A 25,551-nucleotide genomic window follows, 5' to 3' on the forward strand; every position below is an offset into this window, starting at 1 on the left:
GCTTTTTACACTTAATGTTACCGGTGTCTTTCCTTGATTTTTTTCAGAAATTCCCCTATATGGCTGTAGCAACTGTGTTTAATTTTCTGTAAAGTAGATGGAGCTACTGTTGCAGTAGGGGAAGAAAGAGGGAAGTTGCACCCAGGTGCAACTCCAAGCAGTGCTAATGGAGGGCGGTAGAAATCATTGAGCCCGTTTTAGTAAACCTGCTCCTTTTCAGAGGTCAAAACAAAACACAGTGGTGTTGTAAAACTAATTTAAATGCTTCTGAAGAGCTTTAGGTTCCATCAGGGAAAGGTGCAGCAGAAGTTAAAAGTGTTATCATTATTAATTTGCACCCTGTGGTGATTTTGGACCACACACACTTAGAAATAGTAGAATATAAATACAAAATGAAGTCAGAATAAGAATGCAAATGCACTGCAAATTTATACAATAATTTGACTTTACATTTTAATATTTAGGCCTTCTCTCATATTTGACCAGGAAAGAAAAGTGAATCTTAAAGTTGTATTAACTTCTTACTACAAAATTTTGCCTCCGAAAGCAGATAATTGTTTTTGGCCTGGCTCTGTGTGTTATTTTCCGTTTTCCTCAGCCTCCCACACGCTAATGACTTGTGCATGGAATTCTCTTACACTATGAATATATTTTCTTTTTAAGCACAGTCTCCACAGAGGTGGAAAATGTGAATGTGAAATGAAGCTTGCCATCCTCAAAGAAGGTTAAAGATCTAGGAGCGTGTACAACTCTATCCTGAAAGTCAGTTTGTCAAGATATAATTTACAGAGGTTCAGTTGCACAGGCATAATAATTCTACATTTCTTTCAAGACGAATACTTTTATACCTTGAGGCATGTGATTTGTCAAGGCAGCTTTGTGGCCTGGTGGGCAATCAGAATTTGCCTTAGTGGACTGAAATGACCCAGAACAAACTCAGTACTTAATCTTCTTTATTGCTGAAATCAATAAGCAGATCCATGCTAAGTGCTGACAGCTCTTATGTAGGGAGTGACAAGTAGAAGCGTCTGCTCCTTGAACTTCTAATGTTTTACGGGCCAGAAGTTTTCTTTTGTTATTTGACGAAGAACTTGTTAATTTTGTTTTATAATGTATAACTTAATATGAGGTATTTTTGTTGTGCTAATTTGTACATGCAATATCACAAGATTAATGTATCTCAAATGCCGTCGTCCAGAAGGCCCAATACAGCAGTCAGTGAAAAATACCCACCTAGATAATCGAGTGGGGAGAGTGGGCTCTGGCAGAGTCCGACAGTCCAGGTGAGCGGCAGAGTTACAGCTGACCACTCTGGCTCACAAGCTATCCTTCTGGAGAGCCCCATCTTAAGTAAGGGTTTCTTCCTTTCCTTACATTAGTAGATCCCAAGTATATTCACCAAGGGGGGGGGGGTGGGGTGTGACAGGTTTTATAGTGCATTTGAGGTAAGGAATATGCCAAAATCTTAAATTAGTTTTCCTAGTGTTGTATTTTTTATTACTACACAACAGCTGATTTCCCCTTCAGTTTCATGTAACACTTGTAATTACAACTTGTGCTGAAGAGAGTGAAACAATAGCAATAAAAATAGGAGCCCCCAAATGGGCCAAAGCTACTCATAAGATAAGTGGTTTGCAACTTTGGTAAATTCAGAATAACTCTCAAGTTCTGCTCTACCTCTTTGGGAAACAGCCAGAATTCTGCACTCCACGGGTATCTCTGGATGGGGAAGAAATACAAAATAACTTTGTGTGCAAAACAACCATAAGACATAATGCCATTTATACCCATGGAAATTAATATCTTATGACAGACATAGTGAAAAGAGACTTGTCAAATTTTGGCTCTGGAGCTACTCGCCTGTCCATGCGCCCGTTTATACCATTTTTGTTTACTTGATATTGGAGAGTAATCAGAAAAAAAGTTACACTGAATTATGAGTGCTGTCAAGTTTTGTATGAAAAGTATTAAAACTTTAACCAAAACAGTCCTCTAAATTCCTGTCCTTCTGGTCCCGCAGTCTTATCTTGCTTTTACACTTTTGTTTAAACTGTTCCTTCCCTTTCTGTTTTTTTTATTTGGAGTTGATTCAATAATCCAGTCTTTTTTTATTTCTCGCAGATGTTAAAATGATGAAACCCTCTCTCCCTCTGGAGCAGAGCACAGCAGCCATGACATCTCCTCTGGTCCTCCGTGGAAGGTACGTTGCAGCCTGCTGCTGAACTGTTATGACATGTCTCTAGCAATCAGAAAGAAAAGCTGGGAAGAGCATGTGACCCAGTGGATGGGATTGGCTTTGGAGTCTGTGGAGTATAATACAGCATGTCGTCACGGACTTGTAGCTGATAACTTGCAGACAAGTATGGAAAAAGATGAGGTTTTGAGCGTGGACCGGAAAGAAAAATGCGCTTCGTTTCCAGAGTGCTGTTATAGTGGAGAGCTGATTGGCTTCCCTGCAAAGCAGCTGGGAAATGTTTCAAAGGACGTGGATGAAAACGACAACCATGAGGATGAGGAGCATTTTCTGGAGGCCAGCACAGAAACTCTAGTCCATGTGTCTGATGACAATGATGACTATTCAGCACTCAACCTGGATAGTGTTAATTACCACATCACTGCTATAGGGGGGGAACCAAAAGGTGACGAAAAGAGTTTAAATGGAGCAGGCTCCTTAACACAGATGGTACCAATAACAGAGGGTAACAAGGCAGCTGAAGCATCTGGAGTAATTGGAGATACAAGTAAGGAACCTGGCTGTGACACAGTTCCTAAAGAGGAGATGGAAGAAGACAATGTTTGTGGCAGCATTGGCCAAAGCCTGGAGCTTTGTAATTATGAAGGCTTAAATGAAGTAGTAGATGTAGAGAAAGAAAATCATTCTAATTCTCCAAATGTGAAAGAAATTATTATGCCTGGGAAGCAGCTGCTTCATACTGCTGTAATTGCACAACAGCGCCGGAAATCTGATGCTTTTAAAGACGGGCTTGGAAAGTCTGAGTGTAATGTGGTAGAGAGTGGGATTTCTTCTGAATCATGCACCAGCAGTGATAGACAGCTATGCTCAGCAGTGGAATCCAGCGACTGCCTTATGCAATCTTCTCCCTGTTCTCACATCCCGGCAGTGGAAAATGGTCTGGATGAAAGTGGTTTCACAGAACCTCAAGTGGCCCCTGAAAACAAATGCCTTTCAAATGTCAGTTCAACAGAAGACATTCCGTGTTTACATGTAGGGAATCATTTGACCACACAAGAATATTCAGACAGTCAAGTGAAACTGCGCAAAAGAAAGGTAGGATGCTCATAAACTGCAGACATTTTTTCTAATGTTTTCCCCCAATTTCTTATGAAAGTGGTGCTGTGACTAATTGATTGGAGGATAAAATGTGTTTTTCAGCTTTGTTTCATTAATTTGTCAGAATTTTTCTTCAAACGGTTTTGAAAAAAATGTGTCTAGATAGCAACTGAGTTTCAGGAGCTCTTTTTAAGGTCTGAAAATGGCTGAGCAGTGAATTTGGAAGTTATCTCATATTTACTTTATATATATATTATTTTTTATATGTTGTTCAAGGCTAAATGAATAAGTATCTTCTATGGGTTTCATTTTATTTTTGTTTTTCTGTTGCTATCAGGTATCATTATCTGTTTCTCTTAGGAAACAGATTGTGTCTAGGGGTTTGGAAGCCTTACTGAAAAAAAGAGAAAAGGCAAAAAGTGCAACAAAACTTTAAAAGGGAAAAAACGAGTGGAAACATTTTTCAGTAGTTCTTTGGTTTTCAGCTCAGCCCCATGAGCATATGTTCTTGCAAAAAGAAGTATTGCTGAGTTTGGAACAATGTTTTGTAATTTCAAAGCAACCAGAGAAATTTCACTGTCTACACAGAGTAAGGAAGAGTATCATCACAAAATTTTAATGGACAGATTCCATGGCAATAAAACTCCCAGTGGCTTTAATGGAAGGAGATGCGCTGACTGTGGCACTGCAGAATTCAACTTAAAGTTTGGCTTTCCCAGCTATCCTGCTTATTCTTGCTAGTAACCAATTTGTAATTGTTTATTTCTCCTGCCTTTTTTCACTTGACATCATCCACCTTCTTTTGTCTGTTTTTTTTATAAATCTGGTTTCTATTAATTGTGTGCGGTTTTTTTCTATCAGCTGTAGTGCCTCAGTAGCTGTTCCATTAAAGCTCAAATTCATGTATCTAAAGTACTGTATGCCAACACAGCACCCTGAGCTGCTGGCCACTGCTTCCTTGTATAGACCCTTTGGTAATATTAACACTCAATTGATATGGTTAGAAGCTGTAAGTAACATTTGCAAAAGGTTTCAGAAGCCCTCAAAGCCAGTCTTCCTTTGGTAGTTCATGCAATCACAGTGAATGTGGTAACTGTTCAACTGATCTTGCAGTAAGTATGGCTCTGAGTTACAATTAAGAAGTAGAAACCCGACTAGCAGTACTAGAAATGCTAAACTTACCCATCTGTAGAAAACAGTTCAAGTTTAAAAAAAAATAGTAAAAAAAAAAGCTGAATTAACATCATGTTTGAGAACTAATTAGCTACTATAACCGTATTCTCAGCTCCTCTATTTTAGCATCTCATTTCCTTTTTTCTAAGCATAGTTGCTAATTTTGATGCATATTTTTTCATATTGTTAGCAAGACGTACCATGTTATATTTTTTAATAGCTTTGATCCTGCTAGTTTCCATGTATCTCGTTGCATCTTGTTTTGAGGTCACATACTCGTCTTTTAAATGTACACTCACAAGACTTATATTTGAGAATATATTTGTGACTTGTGTTTGTGCCATTAAATATTTAGAAAGACATAATATAAAAATTCCAGTGAGGCTAATGGTGGGAAAAACTAAGACAGGATGTGAACATAGAAAGGAGCGAAACAAGGAGGTGCTTCAAAGAAGGTTGAGAGTTGCATGTCTGCAGCAACTGTGAAGGTTTGAGCATTGTAAAAGGGGATGGAGTCTGTAAATCTGAAGGAGTGGCCTTGTACCACTTTGCTTAAAGAAGTCTTTACCAAAAACTGTAAAATATTTGGCAAAAGCAGAAAGGTATGATCTGTTGTTGCTTGTGGTATTATTTATCTCTAAGTTCACAGGATACTTCTACAAACAGTGTTCCTGCGTGCAGGATTTCATCACATATCTAATCATGCACTATTTTACAAAAGCCCGTCTGTGTTCGTAATAATCTGTAATGAAAAATGTGCCTATGTTTACAAACTTGCCCTGAAAGCCACTTTTGTAATTTTAACAAAACATTAGAAAAACAACAGACTTGAAACTGAATCCATCCATAAAAGCCAAGTATTTGCTTTGCAGTGACAGGAAGACTTAAGGGATTGGGAATGGTATATAAAACCTTTTCTCTCAAGGTCAGCAGTTCAAACAGCGCAGTTAAGGCCTAAAACACACCACTGTCTGATTAATGCTCAGTGTCAATTATAGTTGCACATAAATATGTGCTCATAAAGGTCAGAATATGGGAAAAGGCACACAGAGATGAATTGCTAAAGGTATTTGGGCACCCAAACCTTGAGGTGGCACCTTGGGGGATCATAGAAAGGTGCTGAACTTCAGATACTTCCATGACATCTAAGATCTTAGTACCTTTGAGTAGACATCATTCTGCTCTTGCTGGTACTAAATTCTTCTGAAAACCTGTTCCTCATTAACATATTTTAAACTGCTTTTAATTGTGGCAATAGAGCATGACCTCCCAACTTATCTTTAGATCTACCCTCTTCAAACCGAAGCTGAGGTGAGACTGTGAATCTGTTGTGCTTGCTCTGCAGATGAATGCAGGTTTGAGGGCTTAAGGGCTTAAAGTTTAGCATCTTGGACCAGCACTAGCTCCATTTCGGCAAATTGCTTTAGTCATGATGGATGTACTGACACTGAAGATGCTTTTTGCAAACAGGTCCAGCTGTTACAGCATTCTTTGTTCCCTGGAGTCACTCGGGTTCAGATGGTTGATACACAGCAGCCTCTTTTCCTTTGCTTTCCCAGGAAGGCTTCCTAAGGCTCAGAACTAGGAAGCGCCTGAATTTAATTGTGAGAAGCTAATGATGTTAGGTCTAATTGAAAGATCCCCCGGTAATCAAGCTTTCCTGGTTTTGTGTTGACTGAAAATCAATTCAGTTTATCCACAACATGAAATTGATGGTTATTAATGGTTCAGAGTAGCAGAAGCATACATGGATTAACTATATGTGGCTACGCCAACTAGACTCTCCTGTATGCTTTCCTGGGTTAAATAAATTTTGGATTTTAAAATAGTCACTTCACTTGAGAACTGTACATTCTGAATTTCCGAAGATTGGAATAATCTTTGGAACTAATGAGCAAGCTGTAATGCTTGGGACATCCCAACAGCTCGCATGTATGTTCACATGTGTAATGCAATAGAGCTTTTGGAGAACAGTATCATACAAAACCAGAAGAGTATCGATTATTAAGAGAATACCAACAAAAGGAGAATATTTAATTATTAAACACTGATTTTAAAATGGGAAAAAACAGCCGTTATCTTGTAAAGGATCTTGCCAATTTTTGCATGTGCCCTGTTTTATGCTTTCTCCAAGCTGCTCGTCTCATCAAGCTTAGGGATAGCCAGAAAAATCCTTGCTGAGGGATATTACATAGGTGCACAAATGCACTGGAACTCTAACACATTAATTTAAATTATTTTTCAACATGAAAAAACTACTTCGTTCAACATCAGCATAAAAAGGTGGGTTGAGGCGTATAGTATCATGATAACTTCTCACCGCTTGCTTCCCAAACACAATCACAGCTGTGGTGTCACAATATATATTAATCAGTATTTTGTAAATGCAATTTTTAAAACAAGGCTAAGACAGCTCTTTTACATGATGAATCAGTAAAGGAGTAGAAAATGATCATTGTGGAGTTTAACTCCCAATAGTTTGAGTAAAAATCCAGGAAATTTAAAACAAAAATGAAAGGGCAATGAACTCCCCTTACAAAAGAAATTTTCATTGTTCTCACTCCAACCTTAGATTTTATGGCTAGAGATTGTTCCCTATAAACGGGAAGAAAACAGCTAGAGAACCAACTGCGATGGTTCATTTCTCTCTCCTGTAGGAATGTTATATCGCCTATTATTTTTAATAAAATGCAAAGTGACTCATGACTGTGGGGAAAAAAAGAAACCACAAAAACACCATATACAACAGCAAGTAGCATTGGGCTCAATTCATGGGGGATTGTAATATCCCTACATTTAAGGAAAGGAGGAGATGAAGTACTGAAAAGCATTCTGCGTGCAAAAAGATAGAATTACTATTAATATGCTTTTTAATAAGGCTCAGGAAGTTGTAGTTAATATTTAAAACCAAAATTCAATCCTCAAACTAGCTTAGCAAGATAGTACCAGAAGATTGAGGGGAAAGAAAATCTGTGAAAAGATAAACAGATTTTTCACTGAATATACACAAACATATAAGAAGTATATTCTGATTTGATCCAGGAATGCAGGAAACATTCCTCACATATATTTGGGCTGCTTTGATACAATGTAGTTTAATATCTGAATGTCAGAAGAAAAAGAATTAACATACACAAATGAACAACTACATGTCAAAATTGTTAGTTACCTGTTCAGTTGTTTTCTTAGTTTGGATAAGGTATATAAATTTGCATGCCTTTACACTTGCAGTTAAACATGGTTTACTGAAAACCTGTCATTCATTGGAGTAATGAAATAGTTTTCCATCTTTTATGTTTTATATTCCAGATTGTAACGATATAAGAAAACAAAAATTTGCTACTCTGAAAGCAGCCTTTTTCTCAGGCATCTTAAAGCAATGTTCCTTTGCAATGCTTAATATTGTTGTTGTTTTCATTAACCTGTGGAAGGAACAGGTTCTAGAACTGCTCAGTCACTGGAGAGAGGCTATTGTCACAGTAATTTTCTGAGAAGTCCATAGAAAGAGCTTGGAGTAAATCTTCCAAAAATTAACTCTCTTGGACTCAGAAATCAAGTTCAAAATAGTTCAGACAAACTTTGGATCAGCATTTGAAGTTCCAGTTGCTTATCTAAATTAAGTATTAATTCTAAAACTTTTGGGGTTCTTTTCTAACGTGAAACTTCTGGTTTGCTATGGAGAATTTTGATTAAAATTATTAATAAATTCTGTAAGATTAGAGATTATAAAGTACTGGCAAATTCACTGCACACAGTGCAATGAAATAAGATATCGATACATAATGATTGGTTTCAGGAAATGCAATTGATGTATTGTGCCTGGTGACTTGAAGTTTGTTAGGTCACCTGTATTCCTTCCAAGAAAAGGTATAGCTTAGAATACTGCTTTAGGAAGGGCTAATTGGGGTATCAAGCTAATTGGAGTATGTGTGATGAATTTGCATCAGTTTGCCTTCACAGGTAATCTCAGACTGCATTTCAGTCTCATTAAAACATTTTGCTTATGTGTCACTGAAAAAGGAATGAAGTAAACATTTCGGTGTACAAATTCCTCTTCTCTCTTTTATGAGACTTTTGCTTTTAATATTTACTACTTGCAATTCATCATGGTAGCCTGCTTAGAAGCTTTCCAGTTTCAAACAGTTGATGTTATCTCAAAGTCATTCCTACAAGACTAAAGAGTATAATAGTCAGGGCTATTTCCTAATGCTCGCTATTATTGCTGCTATTTTAATCCAGATTTCTAGATTAAATGCTGTGTGGTTTGCAAAGGATACTTAAGAACACAGCTAATGTCAGCATGACAGCAGCAGCCAGTGTCAGTGAGATGCAAATTGATTTAAGAAAAAGATTAGCAGAACGATGGCAGTAAATGTAAAAAGAAGCCTAGGTAGAAGGTTGTCACCTGGGGTGACACAGGTCTTTGTAGGCAGGCCCTTTCCTCCTTACAAAAGCTGTGAGGTTTTAAAGCATGGGTTTGCATTTTCTGTACTGTTGCAATAAAGTTTGTTTCATTATTTCATCAATTATAATTATACTAATGTGAGGGAAAAAAAAAAAAAAATTGCTTCGTTGAATTCGGGCCTTTCCATCCGTATTTGCTACCTGAGTATTATGCTTGCCCGTGAGATGTGAAGGCTGACTCACTTCCATTACAATCTGCAATAAATTCTCTTTTACAAGGCTAAAACTATGCTTTTTATGGCAAGTTAGAAAGTTAGGTTCTTCCAGGAGCTTCTGCTCATATCACCCTGTAAATTGACTCCACAGGAAGCATATGGAGCCTTGCCTGCTGGCTTAGTCCTCCCACTAAGGTACCTGGGAGAAGTAGTGGGAAAGCTTCCAAAAAAAATCATAAGAGCTACCTATTTTACTGAAATGGTTTCCTCACAATTTTTTCCCTGCCATCTCTACTATTCACTTTGCATAACCCTTTTCAACTGAGCACTCAATTGTCAGCATTAGATTCTTTTTTAAAAAGTAATGTGAGCTTGTTGTGAACAATAGTATCCAACATTTTAGATCTTTTTCTTAGTTTATTGCTGTTAAAATACCAGCGACCAAGTTTCCAGACCTGTTACAAGTATGTCTTTCTGAAGTTTTAATCTCCCTTTACCTCAATTCTGTCTTTGTTGAATGGGGATAATTTCATGATTAATTCTTTTTTCATAGCAATTTTTAATTTAGCTTTTAAGACTCTTACAGGGTGTTTTGGTTTGGTTTTTTTTATAGAACCTGGTTTAGTAGGGATCCAGTCTAAACTATTACTGCATAAGTAGTAATATGTAGGCGAGTTGTAACATGTAGGCGTATGTAGGCTTGTTAGTGATGCACACTTGTTAGGACTGCATTGTAACAACTCAGGTCAGCATGGGAAAGAAAAGCATAGAAGATAAAAGTATGAATAAAAACAACAGGAATGTACAGGAAATCTTAATTAAAAATGGAATTGTGCATTTTACTGTATCCTGCTTTTTTCATAGGGAATTGAATTTACCTTTTTCTGAGATTCAGTCTGCAAATGTGTGTCAACCAGAGGAAGACGACAGCCCTAAAAGTTGGTGGTTTTCAAAGCCAATTACCTTTCATTGCACTTTTGCAAAATATGATGTATAAAGGCATTCATTTCCCACAGTTTGTTTGCCCATTGAGTATTTTTTAAAGATAATAGTCTTGTGAATATTCTAGTGGAGCAATCAAAAAAACAGGAGAAAAAATCTGCATTCTCAGATTACAATGATCATCAGAAATTCTGAAAATGTGGACAACAATGAATGTTTTTTGGATGGTTGTAGGAGACCAAGGCTTCACTTCTTAAATCCAGACATTAAAAAAGCATTAATGGATGTCAGTGGAACTACTGTGGTGTTAGAGTATGTTTAAGTGCCTTGCTCAACTTGGGTGTTATAATAATTTGTAACTTCAGAGACTACAGAAGCTAGTTACTGTAGAAGCACTATCACAGCAAAATTACTTTCAAATCATATGGTTCTTTAACTATATTTCCTGTACAATTCAGACCTGCTCTTATGCCAGAACAGCTTTTTTTTTCATATACAGAAATTAATAATATAATCTTAGCATCTACGGAATGGTTTTTCTTAGTTTTGTGAAGGACAATGACAAATGCAAATATTGGAAATCTGATAATCTCTTTTTAAAGATGATCATTCAAACAACAGAAATCTATTTTATCATGTATGGAATTTGGATTTGCTTTTGTTCCATTTCTGCATTTCTTGTCATTTTCACACTTTCTACAGGTTTTTCAAAGTTTTTTCAGACTTTCTAAAGGTTTTAGGAAAGACCACGGATCTGTTTTTCCAAACTCATAATGTGAATACGAACACCATCAAAAATTGATGAGAGATCTTAAGCCACAACAGCTTTTTGAAAGGTTAGTTGCTACCCACATCTCAGAGCTACAGTCTGTAGTATTAGTACAGTGGGCAACTATTACTGAGATCCACAGTTGCTTCACCACAAAGAATTTGCTGCATTTGCACATTGCTATTAAATGGTCATAATTTTGAAGGCATTGGGAAGAATCTGGCAAGAGCTGCAAGTAAAGCAAAACAAATAGTATAATTTCTTTAAAAAAAAACCTGAAACTTTCTTGGCTGTCATGAATATTTGTTTCTCTTTTCTGCATTGAAAACTTGCTTCCTAAATTTACCATTTAATAATGAAGATGTGGTTCAAAAATATAAATGGACTAAAACACTTGGATCTAAGTTTTTTAAATTATACATATTATCTATGGCAATTAGTAGAAAGTTGGGGTCATAAAGCACTCCTATTATTGTGGTTACGTGACCATGAATTTTCTCTGTTGCTTTCAAAAATATGTATCATAAATATTATCTCCATCTGGGAAGCTAAAGAATGCTTTCCCACAGACTTCCTTTGTGTTTGGACTGAAGTATGATGTATTTCAAACAATCTGAAAAGTATTTAAAACAAGCTTAGAACAGGATGGGATGATTGCCAGGCCATTACAGTATAACCTTTATGCAAATTTTACTTTGACACATTTTTGTGACAGTGTTCAGCAATAAATTTTAAAGGCTGCCAGCGTTGTCTAGACTGCAACAAGAGACTGTTGCACATCAAGCTATGCATTAGTTGGAGCTGAGCTACCTAAAATGGTCATGAAAGTATTTGTATTTATACATGGTTCATAGTCACGCACTATCGCTTCACCAAAGTGATATTACACGCTTCCAGGAACCAACATAGAGAGCTTTAGTTTCATACAGTTTATACTCAGAAATTTCTAATTTTGTCCAGGTTTGCAATAATTGGCTGGAAGAAAACTTTTAAAACATTTTGTTTGTTTGTTCTTAAAATGAATCTTTGAAAAGTTCTGACTGGTAAGGGCCAACTATTTGCTCTTTGTAGTCTATAAAGTCTTGTTTGTAGGTCATGTTAAATGGACCAATGACCACTTCCTAAAATGACACCAGATTTGTAATTAACACCACATTTTTGAGGGAAGCTGTCTTGGAAGCAATGAATGGGCATACTACACAAAAACCAAATTTAACAGTTTAGGAAATAGGAAGTGGAATTAAAACACTTGGGCAAAACCTTCTGGATTACATGACATCACTATCCACAATACACTTTTCCATTGGTTAAAGAGAAATTTTTAAAAAGAACTTTGCTTCCTACAACTGTTCATCTGGTGCTTTCACGAGCATAAAGTTCACTTTGAATTAACAATCAAGTGAAAATGGAGAGATCTGAGAGGCACGCAGAGCTACAGCTTCCATCAAAAAACAGTAAATACAGCAGTAACCTGGAAAGTCAGTTATTAGAGCACCCCTGCCTATATTAAAGAGCCTTTGAAGCCATAGCTATGGCAGAGCAGCTTTTTCAGCATAAACCTCTACTGCAGCCATGACCTGTGTGAAAAGCAAAAGCTTTTCTGTTAGCGGTGCTGTGTCGGAGGAGGAGGCATGGAAGAGCAGCCCACCCTGGCCAGCTCTGGGGGCTGAGGCTTTACAGCAGTGAGGTGTTTGCCACTGCTATCAAGGAGTATTTGGCCATAGTAGTATGGTGGTGAGTAAGTCCACACATATCTGACCAATTCCCACGCAGTAGTTAAAGGCAAACAGGCAATGAGGACCCTCCCATGGGCTGAACTGCAGCGGGGTGGGAGCAATCTGCAAAGTGTTTTCCATGGACTTTTTTTTGTTTGTGGTGTTTTGGTTTGTTTGGTTTTTTTCCTTGCTTCTTGTCATGGTAGTACATACAATTGAAACACCTAAAAATGTGTTGCTCATGCTTATGTCCTTTTATTGCTCTCTTAATGGCAACATAGGAGGTTTGTAAAGACAAGGGGGTCTATGCCGCAGATAGGGTGTATTGAATATGGCTTTACAAAATGAAACAATTCTGTTCCTGCTGCCAAAAACTATTCCAAGATATGGCCTAAAATGGTTATGAATTCAAATTTAGAGGGATATTCCTCCTCCTATGAAAAAAATCCAGGCAGGAATACAGCTTCTCTCTATATGTATGCATGAGTGTCTGTGTGCACTGGGGTAAATGTAAACCAGATCCTTGCTCTTCTTCATAACTGTCACAGCTGATGTCTAATGCTTTTACAACAGTGGAACATAAGGAACTTGGCTTATGCACACTGCGTTAATGAAAAATTGGCTCACTGTAACATAAGGATGTCCTTCAATAATGTGCCATATTACACCAATAACTTTCATATCCTAAGTTTCACATTGGTTTTGCAATGTCACTGTACATAAGAGATAGAATAGCAAATGCAATATGTAAAATATTTATGTTAAATGGAAGTTTATTTATCCTTTCCTGTAAGATGACTCCTTCCCAAACATTTTTGCACACACCAGATTCAATTAAACAAAGGTTTCTATTTGGATATCCTGAGTGGCTTATTCATTTGGACAGTTTTGCTTTAACATAAAATGTATCATCTAATATACCCATTCAAAAAAAAAATCATTAAGGAGCTGATTTTGTTCTTGTACTGCATGTTTTAATCTCTTGGGTGGTATCCACAACCTTCTTAAAAAAGATGGTTTGCATGCACTAATAATCATTGCTATGTGATTCATGGCTGTTTGATATGAAGGCATGAAATACATGAAAAAATTCAGTGGTGTTAAAGCTCGTGGCTTGTGCTGCATGTAATTTTAGCTTCAAAATATATTAAAAGCTGACATCTTTACTGCATTGAAAATGAAAAAGCATGGCCACAAGCAAAAATTTGGGAATGTAAACTAAACTACTTTCCTACATCCAGATTCTCTGAAACACTACACTTTTCTTCTGATAAATGCCAAACTGTATTTATCTCACACAAAGTTAGTAGTGAATGTATGTGTACATCACACCCACTACATCTGTTGAATTTATTCCAGCATGGTAAACTCCTCTGTTTACAAATAATTTCTACTGCTTGATAGATGATGACAAGATGATGTGGCAGATGAGCACTGTCCTGGTTAGGGCTTTACACTTATATAGGAAGTAAAATAGCCAGAGAGTGAACAACAGAAGAAATAGGACAAAAAAGACAGGGATAGAGAGAGACCATCTTATAGGTGGGATAAGACTGGAAAATAAATAGCTGAAAATTAATTGATTTTCCATGTAAAGTGATCATTCAGCTCTTAATTGCACAAAGCTTTCTCAACTCACAAAAACAACTTCCAGTTGATCAGTTTGTCTGTTTCCAGGCCTTCCTCAATACTGTTAGTAACAGAGCCAAAGATAATTTGAGGAGAAGTTCTTCCATTCCTGTACCTTGATTAATATTCTGTGGGTAAACATTCTGCAGGACTTGTAATTTAGCACATTTCACAAACATTTTATTAAACTTTTAGAAGTCATATTGTAATTCTTACTGTAGGTTCTTTTGCAATGTAAGTTTTAAATGAATTGTGTTTTTGCAGACTGAAGCCTATGAATAGTTATGACTGTGGGGAAATCAGCTTTAATCAGATTCAGAAGAAATACATATGTTCCTGAATTTTGCTCTCTTGGGAATAGTAACAGAAGCCTTAGATTAGAATGTCAGTTGATTTTTTTTCTAGGTCATCTACATTCTCTGACAGGCAAAAAAAATCCTTCTTCATCCCACCCATACTCTCCTACTCAGCGTGTTAAGATCACTAATTCTTCCCACTCACTCCTGCCTTTTCAGAAATGCTTTGATTTTTTTTTTTTCCTTATTTCATGTACTAAGCTAAGTGTGGCAGTACTAAATTTTTTAGCCTTTTGGAGTTTATGCTTATATAAGGGAAAGCTCACTCAGTGACATGAGACTACTGTGTATTTTTCTCTTTGCAAGCATCATCATTTCACAGGGTTTGATTTTGGGCTCAAGGCAGCAACCAAGCAGAGCCATGCAGTCACGTGAACTAGGAAGGGAATATGAAGTTGCTGGAGAAAAGGGTGAGCAACTTCCATGACTCTGACTCCACTTCAGTATGAGGGGGAGAGACATCCCAAACACCCTCAAGAACTAGTTTTGCAGTGGTGATAATAGTTTGCAGTCCCCTTGCTCAGCATTCATGTCTAAAATATCTACTCACATCCATTTATGAGACTGACAAAAACCTAACTATTCTGTGTCTTTTTCAGAGCTTCCTTAGCAGATATAGTCTGCAGTGACTTGGTCCCTGATTCTGGGCTCCCTCTCTCAGTCCTTTCCATTACACTTAGTTCATGGAGGACAAGCTCTCTTGTTGTCAACAGCATTGCCTCATGAAGCATAATAATGACAGTTTAAATGTCAGCACTGTTAGTCACTGCTGATTGTCTTAGGGTTTAAATAGAAATTTCTTATTTTCTAGCCACTGTGTTCCGAGGGAGTGTTTACCAGCAGCAAAGTATAATTGTGGAGCTTTGATCTTCTCTTTGAAATATCTTTTAAAGTGTAAAGAAAACTCGTCTATGCTGAGAACGACATTAGAGGCTATTTCTGGAGTTAAACCAGGATTCTGAAGGTGAAAGGACACTTCTCCAGCTCTCTCAACAAGTCCCTGGGAAAGTTAAAAATAAGTCTTGCTGAAAAAAAAAATTGGCACTTGTTATTTGAGAAAATTTCTTTATTCCAGGAACTGTCTCATGTAGCAGAAATTTATTTACCATCTGTGTAGACTTGAAAAATTTTCCATCTTACCAGATACACAACTGAAATAGCAACAGATTTTCCGTCCCTATGCTTTCCACCAACCTCTGTTTTAAGAGAGTGCTGTTGTAAAAACTTAGGAAACTTTTGTGTTCTCCAAAGGGGGGGTAGCTCAATTATAGCCCATTTGTCAAACTCTGAAGTTCTGGGTTTGACCTCTAATGATGTCACCTTACCATTGCTAAAGCATGTCACTTGGGGGAGGGAAAGGAGGAGTTCACAGGCCTACTAGCTGAAAATATATGCTTGTTTTAATTACTGTTACAGTACTGACTTTAATCAAAAAATAGTCACTTGAGAAATTAATTTGTTTTTCTTTGAGTACAGATGGATTGCAGGGGGAAGAAAAAAGATTAAAAAAACCCAACAAACCACCCCACTGAATTTTGAAGTAGCTGGCCCTTTAAAATACAAAGCAATCTGTCTGTAACTCTGAATATCACTTCTGAGTATTTGTATGAATACACAGGGCAGAAACCAACACAAGCAGTTCCTGGGAGACAGAAAAAGAGAAAGCAGTTCAGGAACAAATGTCAGGGTACACAAACTTAACTTTTGTTTGCAGTTCCTGGGGGGGGGGGGGGTGTCTTTCATACATTCTGTGGATACATCTTACTTTTGCTTTTATGCACACCAAGGATGCTCAAGAACCATGGGGGCTGATTCTTATTTGATGCTTAGATGTCTTTTGATCACATCTACCAAAATAATATTTGTGCTAGTAACAAGCTTGGTGTAAAAGGCAGGTGTCAAAAGCTTTCTCTTTGAAATCCAGCAGTCTGATTTACTCAAAGAATAAAAAAACCTATCTGCCACTCTTACCATAATTGTATTTTTTTCTGCCTTATCTATTTTTACCTACCTCAGTGTTCATTATGTTTGGCTGAAGGGGCTTATCCTATACAGGCCTATCGCAGATGCTTATGCTTTCGTAATTCTGAGTCTTTGAACTAGTAAAATTATATAGGATGTGATATTGTTTTAACTACAAGTATTACTGAACCCTTTAATCTGGCAATTTTGATCTGTATTTTAAACTACATTCTGTCTATTTTGGGACTTTTGTATAACTTTTCTATTTGACTGCATATGGTAAGGTAAGCTATTTTATGTTTGAGCAAAATCATATAATTGTGAAAATGAACAGGTGTAAATTTTAAGTCATTCTATATTCTTTCTTGTTGCTGCTAAATCATCTACAATCCCAAAATGAGGATATTAGAATTTGTATTCCCAGCACACAACTGCATGTTATTCAACAACCAAAATTTTAAAATGTGAGTTGCAGTTCCCAGAGAAGCAGAAGTTTTTAGTTAGGTTTGTGCTACTGGGTTAAGGCACATATGTGCTGTAGTGTTTTAGTTTGGGCCAGGAGCATGCTTTTGAAGTGAGTTTGCTGATTGTGATATGAAGCATAATAAGTGACATTGTGAGTGATATGAACTAGCGAGATTCATTGTGGATTGCCTGATTTGATAGCTGCATGGCTGATTTGGTAGATGCTAATGCAGTCCTTCACAAAGAAAAACTGTATTTTAGGATTGTAAATAACCCAGGGGACATTTTTCACAGATTGGGAAGACAGAGAATATCTCAGAAGGCAGCAGATTCATATCTGCATGGTGCAAGAGGTATGAATTGAAAGACTAGTTATCAGATGCAGTCACAGTATTGTACACTCCCATCACTTGCAATGTGAAGATGTCTGACCTGTCCTCTACCCTGACCAAACTGGTTGCAAGATACATAATTGTTTTGACTGGATAATATTAACTACCAATAAATCTTCTGAAGACAGATTTTTTAAAAGGGATCAGTACATTACAGTTTCCTTTTAGGTGAATTTGATAAATGTTCCCTGGTAGAAGAATACGGGTTTCTAACAAGGTTAAAATTTAGCCCCTAAACAGACGAGGCAGTCTCTTGAGATTTTTACAGTTTTTGTTTCAGCTGTCTGAAATATATCAGATCCAATGTAAAACTAGTGAAGAATATTTTTCTCCCTGTACTTGTGCTTTCTAGTTCTCTCACTAATTCCCAGTAGTCTTGTGGTAATGCGTTCATTCTGTTGGCCAGCTGTTCAGCTCTCCATGAATGCTCCTCCTGATGTGCATTTCCCAGCATTTTACAAGTCAGTGTCCTATTCCAACGTAAGACTTTTTTGAAAACAAAACTAGATACCACTGGGGATCTAGACAGGGAACGTAATGCAAGCATAATCAAACTCAGTCTGAATAAGTGATGAGTGAAGAAATAACAAATATTACGCAGTATAAGCACTAAACTGCTCTTAATGTGTGTTTGAAATAGAAGTAGAGAGAAGCTATGCCTTGTATACTAGGGATTTTTTGTCTCTGACACAATTAGCTTTCTTTTGCTTTTCTTAATTACTGCCTGTAGTGGAAGGGAACTCTGGATCTCTTCTGTAGGCCCTTGATAGTAGGACCCTATAGTAAAGCAAATAATATCCCCCACCATTGCCATTAGTATTAGCTTCAGCCTTTGGTAAGGACAGAATTGTAAGCCTCAAAGGTAAGGTTTGTCTGTACAGGGGGAATAGAAAGTGTATGAGTAGACTAAAACAAAAATAGCTGATTTGTTCCCTCTTGCAACACATTTTTCAACAAAAATAGCTTGTGGGATTATTAAATACCAAGTGTTAAGGGAGCTGAAAATAGGGATGGTTTTACCCCTAGTATTAGTCCAGATTTTTCAAGACAAAAGAGAAATTCAGAAGCTAGAAATCATTGCGCTCTCCTGGTCATCCCAAGGCAGTTGGGGGGGGGGGGGGGTTTAATCAAAAATGCAAAGGAAATGTTTGTCTGCAGTTTATTTTAAGATTCTTTCTTTGTTTATGGTGAAGCCTAACATTTGATTCAGTGGTATACAGTGCTTGGATTCAATTTGAAATGTAATTCTGTACAGACAGGGGAAAAACTCTGTTACGCATAGGATTGTGTAATAGTTAGTATAGTTTATAGTGGGTATTTTGGATTTTGGCCATCTACCTAATTTGGATGCTCTCTCTTATTTAGCACTGACTGAGATTTACACCCAGGCCACAATTCCAGCAGGTGCAGCAAATGTGGATTGTGACTTAACCCAGAAATGCATGAGGAGGTTCTGTGTCAAGAGGAATCTATGGCATCTACTTGATTACATTGTTGGTCATTCCCTGCCTGAGTGGTTCCCATTACTCCATGACAAATAGTGAGATTTGTCTTCTCTACCATGACCAAAGCATAAAATCTTCTACCTTTCTCTGGGAGTCCCCATGTTGTATGCATATGTATTATGTGGCAGTGGTTTTGATCATTTTTGGCAGTGTGTGGAACAGTTGCTTTGTCATTATATCACTTCTCATGTTCTGTAGGGAAATAAGATAAGCATTCATTTGTTCTAGTTCAGTCTGTCCTGTAGAAATTATCTCCATCTGTGTATTATTTGTGTTTTAAAAGACAGTATGAGAATTTCTAGAAATAATCATTGTAGAAGCTTTTTGTTAAAAACAGTATAGAATATTTATCCTATAATCTCCAGTAAACACCCTACCTTTTTGAGTGGTTGTTTAGAGAATCTAACCAAAACTTAGCAGATTGGGAGAGGAGTTACTGACAATAACATCAGTGCAAGCATGAATAAATCAAAACACACAGAAGTCAACTTATTTATTCTCAAAGGCAGAGCTGGTGTTAGGAATTGGGAGTTCCTTGAATTCTAATACTTCATTAAATCTTGAGGGTATAGCATGCAGGCAAAATAAGCATTTTATTATTATGCGTATTTTCAATAGCCAGTAGAATCATCTTAAATATGTAACTTATAAAAGGAATATCCCAGTTGAAATAATATAATGCACAGAAACTAAAAGACAGACAGACAGAAGAAAAAGAGTTTGGCTGTGTTCTGGAAATTTTTGTGAGCTTAAGCCTATTGACTGACCTTTGGTAGCCAGAAATTTTGAGCTATCAATGAAATCTGTTAATAAATAACCATTTAATTATGCTTTTCAATTAAAGGTTTCCTGTGGAATAAAATAGGAGTAGATCAGTTCAGATTGGGACATGTGAACTTTTAGGAGTGCTCAGATTACTTCTACTTCTGCCAGATGTTTAAAGAGAGTTGTCTTGGTAGTCTCTGGAGCTTTCCACATTTCCTTGGTTTCACTGAGTGTCAGAAAAGATGCTTTCTAACTAGTGATGGAGATATTTCTGTTGGGTTGTACCTAATGTAAAATGAACCACCTCACCTCGGACAGGATGTGGCCAGTTGCATGGGGAGGCAATAGCAGCAAAAAGGCAAGGAGGATACAGACAGAAGAATGACAAATCTGGAACAGTGCCCACTTATCACTTACTGCTGTGCCCTCACTATCCATATCCACATAAGCCATACTCTTTGTCACTTGGTGGATTCATTGGACATGACAATTGCTCTATAATCTTTTTATAAACAGTAAAAGGGCTTCGTGACTCTGAGAAAATATACTGATAGAAGGACAGAGAAAAAATTATAAAGAAGGAACAGGTCTCCAGTGTTAACATTTTACTTAAATGAACTGCTTCATGTGAGCCAGAGCTCCTACAATTAGACAGTCTTTGTTAAATTACACTGCAGTGGAATTTACTAACCGGAAAGATAACGCTTGTTCCTTGAAAGAAAAACTCAAAAGATTTGATAATTAGCTCTCAGAGGAGTCCATTGGTTATTTTACAGCTGTGGAAAAAACAGTAGAGACCTTATTTACTGACCTAGCTATCTGATAAATCAGGAAGAGATCAGTGTCATGGAATCTTTTTGAACAGACCACCTCCTGACACTGGGAAAGATCCAGATGAGGTCAAAACCCTCAGCTTCCTGTCTTAGAGAGGAAAAGGAGAAAAAAATCTGATAAACATAAAGCCACACAGAGCTGCTTTGGAAATCTCTAGAGATGAAGGGAGCAGTGGAAGAACATTAAAAAAAAAAAAAAACTTTTTGTTAAATGTAGCAAGACAGTACATGCATTCAATAAATATCAAGAAAACTGATTTACATTTTTTCCAGTTTGATTACGCTGTCAGAACTGAGCCTGAAACATGAGAACCAGTAATGAAACATCCCCTAACAGACACAATCATAGCAAACACAGTCATTACCCCACTAATCAGAGCGTTAAATACATTTCCAAATGTTACCACTCCAGGGATGGATCAGAGAAGTAGGGTTAAAAAACGGAGGGGAACTTAGCCCAGTGGCCAGCACTGTTGCTTAGGTCAAGTCCTGCTTTAGCCTTGGGAAAAACGCTTATCCTGCCTATCATTTTCACATCCTTAAAATGGAGTTAATATCATTTTTCCTTGTCACGTGTAACGTGAGGTTAACTGTATTACAGATGCACTGAAATATTGTATTAATAGGATCTATGCAATTGCCTGAGATACATAGGTGGTAGTTCTTTCAGAGCTGCAATATTGCTCCTGCTTGTTACACTCCCTTCCATTCCATATTAAAACTCAGAGTTTGTTCCCAGTGAGGACATGTCTCCCATTTTTGCAGCATCCATGCTTTAAAATCAGATTTAGATTAAATTAAACAGTCCCACGTGAAATAACTTGTAGGTGTGCCCTTGCTCATTTGCATGTGCTTTCTGTCTCTGAGGTCTCCATACAGTAGTTTGAGGAAACTATGTGACACTTTTCTCAATGCCCTTTTCTGTCACTCTTCACTGTAAGCAAGTGTTCCTTTCAGCATTCTGTTTGTCTCTCTTCTGTTCAGGAGTAGCATAAAAGCTCAGCCTTTTCCAAGGGTATATAAGTATCAATATGACTATTGAACTTAATTGCATATTTAGAGATATTTATCTTCCCAAGCATAAACATGTGCTGAGTAGCTGAGCCCTGGACAAGAGAAAAATAAACTCTCAGAATGAAAAGGCTTCTCCTGGGCATGATTGCCCTGGATGATACACATAGCAGAAGGATGCAAATCAGTTTGGTGAAATCCCAATTTTGTGGCTAGCAAACTCTCAGTTACTTCAAAGGGCCTCAGATTTTACCTGTGGTCTTCTAGTTACCTGGGCCTGATAATAAGCTCTATTGTCTCATTTTTTAAATGAAGAGGAGCCAAATGGTATTTTGCTCATGTTAATAAACACACTGACTTAGTAAAACAGACGTATTGGCATTTATGTGTCACGTTGATATGAGTCAGAGGAAGCGGGATTTAACTCAAATAACGATGGAACTGCAGTTTATAAATATTTTATTGGAAATTCTAGAATGATTATGCATTTATCTTTCACACATAGAAGGACATGTTTGATAATAGTAACATTTATTTTAATATTAAGTTTCTATACTGTAAGAAATACTTTTAGATTCCAAATGTCCTATCCTTCAAATTCACCGGTCCAGCACCACTCGCTGTAAGGTGCCTTGAATGCACTTGAAGTCTAATGTGTTCTTGGTGCTGTTCTTCCCTGGGGACGCCAGCTGGTGGTGACTATAAATTCACTACAGCTTGCCTTGGCGCTGGCTATAGACTGAGTCAGATTCTTTCCCCAGGCGTGTATTTCTGTGTATTTCTGCTATGCATTTCTGAGACTGTAGTTTCACTCTTTTGGCCTCATGTGTGAATCGGTAGCCAGAGTGTTCATGCGGTGTTTCTTTCTTCCCCTGAGCTGATTTTGTCATGGTATGTCTTGTGTTAAACCAATAAAAGTTGGCATACACCACAGATAAAAATCAAGCCCAATAACCTGATATTATATACACATATATATAATAGTGTAGGGTTGGTAATTCTTCAATTCTACTGGGATAATGCAGTCATATCTCATGAGATAATGCTTGGTTAAATTGGGAAAAAAAAAATACTGGAGTACACTTAAATGGTCTCAAGCTAGTTATCTCAAGTTCTCTAACAGAAACATTTTGATTGTATGAGGACATAGGCTAATCTGTGCCAGCTGCTCTGTAGTTAACTATTCCAAAAGTCTCATTCTCCCTTCTCAAGCATTTTTTTTCCTCTGCAGACATATTTCATGCAAAAGCTATGTCGACCTTTAAAGATATTTTACGTTTTTGTCACAAGATGTGGTGACAGTGTTTATTTCTTTTAATATCAGGAAACTCTACATCTAAAAGGTTTTTTTAAAAGTGTAGCTAAACATCTTGTTAACCATACAGCTGTATGGTTATTATAGGAATATAAGGAAAGTTTTAAGACAGACTAATGTTACTGTTTCATAATACAGAAGAGGAACTATTATTTTTAAAGAAGTTAGTAAAGTTTCAATCAGGAATGTATGCATTCCTTTAATGCCTCACCACATTTACTCATTAACTGGAGATGATGGCTATTCTTTATCTTATGGACGTACCTAGAAATAATAGGTATAGAAACAGTATTGCCCTACTGTCTTATACAACTTTCAAAGATACAACCAATAGACATTCTTTTCCCAAAGATTATATAGTCCAAAATGTACGGTGCTATTTTTGCTTAGTTTGTTTACTCAACATGCATTTGCAAGGGTAAATAAGCTAGGCTTTAGCAATTTTGTAGTTGCATTTCCAACTAACAGGTCATACTGCTCAAACTGTATTTGCATGAAAGCAAGGCAAGACTTTTAAATATGGGGTATGGGTTATACATACATATGTGTTTGAAAAAAAGATCTGTTCAAGAAATATCCCATTACCAAAAGTCACTGTGTTGCACTGGGAAAGTCTTCTAAGATTCACATTTCTCAAGTGTGAATCATAGTAAAGCCAGTCAGATTCTAATCCTGAAAAGCAAAGGATCAAGTCTAAAATGAAGAGTGGCATTTCAGCTTGTTATCAACAAAACCTTATTTTATGACAATGGAAAATAAGGTAAAAAAATATATAAATGCTTCCATTTAGGGCAGATTTTGAAACAAGTGTTTCTATTCCATTCTGTGGTGGTTTTATACCTTTTGCTTGAGGACATGCTATTGTTACTGCAGCACGGCTTCATGATTCATTAAACTTCTTTTCTGTATATGTAAGCAGACATACCATAGGCTGCCTATTGCATGGTCGCAAAGGGGAATGAGTCACCTGGAAAAGAAGCCAGCCCAGCTGAAATAGAAGTGTGCAAACTTCATTTTTATTTTGCTTTAACCAAAAGCTTAATAATTAAAATGGCATGTGCTTGTACATCTTAAGAGACTGAAAAACTTAGAATGACGACATTTCCATACAAACATAAGTGCAAAAGGTTATCCACAATTTGAGATTTATGGATTTATATGAGCATAACATTTTGCTTAAAAGATTTAACATTTAAAATGTACTTTACTGCAATCCAGCTAAGCTGGAATATGCAGATAGGTGGATGGGAAACAATAATGCATACTGCCTGCTTCCTACCCAATGGTAATTCTTGATTATTCATTGGTAATTCAGTCTACTAACATTGACTGAATCTTAACATTTTCCTTTTTGTTTCAGTTCTACAAATAGTTGTTATATATGTCTGATCCTGACATTGTCCCCATTGTTAATAGCTAGATTCCACCAATCTGAATTTCATTCACTAAATCATATTCAGAGACTAGTCTCATTGATTTCAGTAACAGCAATTGTGAAGAAATGGCAAGTAAATTATTTTATTCTGTTAACTTGAAGGGTGGAGCTACTGAAAATGCAGTTCAAACAGAACCTGAGGATTTGTGAAAATCAGGTCAAGTTAATTTCTGGGCTTTCAAATCTAACTTCACAGTTACAGGAAAAAATTGATCATTCTTATGTTCTGCAATTTCTTACACTTTAATCTTATAAGGTCAATTCGGGTGTCATACTCTTGACTTAAATAATTAAGGGTCCAGGAGGCACAATCCCTAATATTATTGGGAAACCCAAGAATTACAGTAGTTTCACCACTTTCACTTAGCACCAGTCTCTAAATGCGTTGAATTTCTATAGCACCATCATTGTTATTTAATGGTAACACCACATAGGCCCACTAGTGTACTCTAACTGATTAAAAAATATAACATTATGAATTCTTGGAGCTTATATCTGGATTTCAAAGACCTGGCAGGGGCCTTCCCATGATGCTTATTAACAGTAGAGAAAATATTTTTACATCTGTTAATTGCATCAGTTCTAGCATCTACTATAAACTGTCCTATCTTTTTGTAGTCCTAGATTACAGTATCTTTTGCATTATTGGAACTTAAGTGATACTGCAGCAGTCTATGAGTCTCTCACTAAATATCCCAGTCACTGGCCTAACTGTACCATACTCCTTCCTATTGCTTTACTCACTGATATTCCACTCAGTCTTTACTCAGCTGAGGCTTAAATCAGAAACTAGCTTTCAAACCACAAGAGCGATGACTCATTCAGTAGGTCTATCTTGCACATTGGACCTGGTAAGAATTTTCCTCCTATGCCCACAATGCCCACGTTTATACCCCTGAAAAGTCCAGTTGACTCATCTGTGCACAGTGCTGACCAGCCTGTCCTGCTCACAGTCTCCATGTTTCCCTGAGTCCTGCAATTGCCTTCACAGACTGGCAGCTCTTCTCAGAACATCCCAAATGTTTCTTTCTCCTTGGATCTTGAGACTGCAAGGCCACCTTTGATCTTACGCTCCATCTTATTAGACAATTATTGTCATTGCCTAAATTATGATCTGAATGTGACTTATTCATCTCATTGTTTTAGTTTGCCTCTACTGTTTCATTATAACTTCTTTACACCTCCTCCTCATCCTTGAATTAATGTGCAATTGAACAGGAAGACACTGTTTATTAGCCTGAGACATTAATCAGATACTTTCTCCAGGTTGTCCTACTAGCCTTCACCCAATAGTACTGAGCATGGATTACACATTATCCTATTTGCAGAACTTGATAAGCTAGCCTCTGAGGACTGTTCAAGCAAAATTCAAG

At 37.0% G+C, this 25,551-nt stretch overlaps 1 protein-coding gene across 1 annotated transcript in view; it reads left to right on the top strand.

Annotated features, from left to right (window-relative positions):
* Window positions 1-2,122: 2,122 nt before the first annotated feature.
* The window catches only part of DLC1 (DLC1 Rho GTPase activating protein), a 217,882-nt gene continuing 194,453 nt past the window's right edge, over window positions 2,123-25,551 (top strand). The window contains exon 1 of the mRNA XM_052779980.1: window positions 2,123-3,289. Coding sequence (XP_052635940.1) covers window positions 2,234-3,289 — 1,056 coding nt within the window. The 5' untranslated portion in view covers window positions 2,123-2,233. The remainder of the gene's footprint in view (window positions 3,290-25,551) is intronic.

Source organism: Harpia harpyja, chromosome 2 (genome assembly GCF_026419915.1).
Source record: "Harpia harpyja isolate bHarHar1 chromosome 2, bHarHar1 primary haplotype, whole genome shotgun sequence".
NCBI lineage: Eukaryota > Metazoa > Chordata > Aves > Accipitriformes > Accipitridae > Harpia > Harpia harpyja.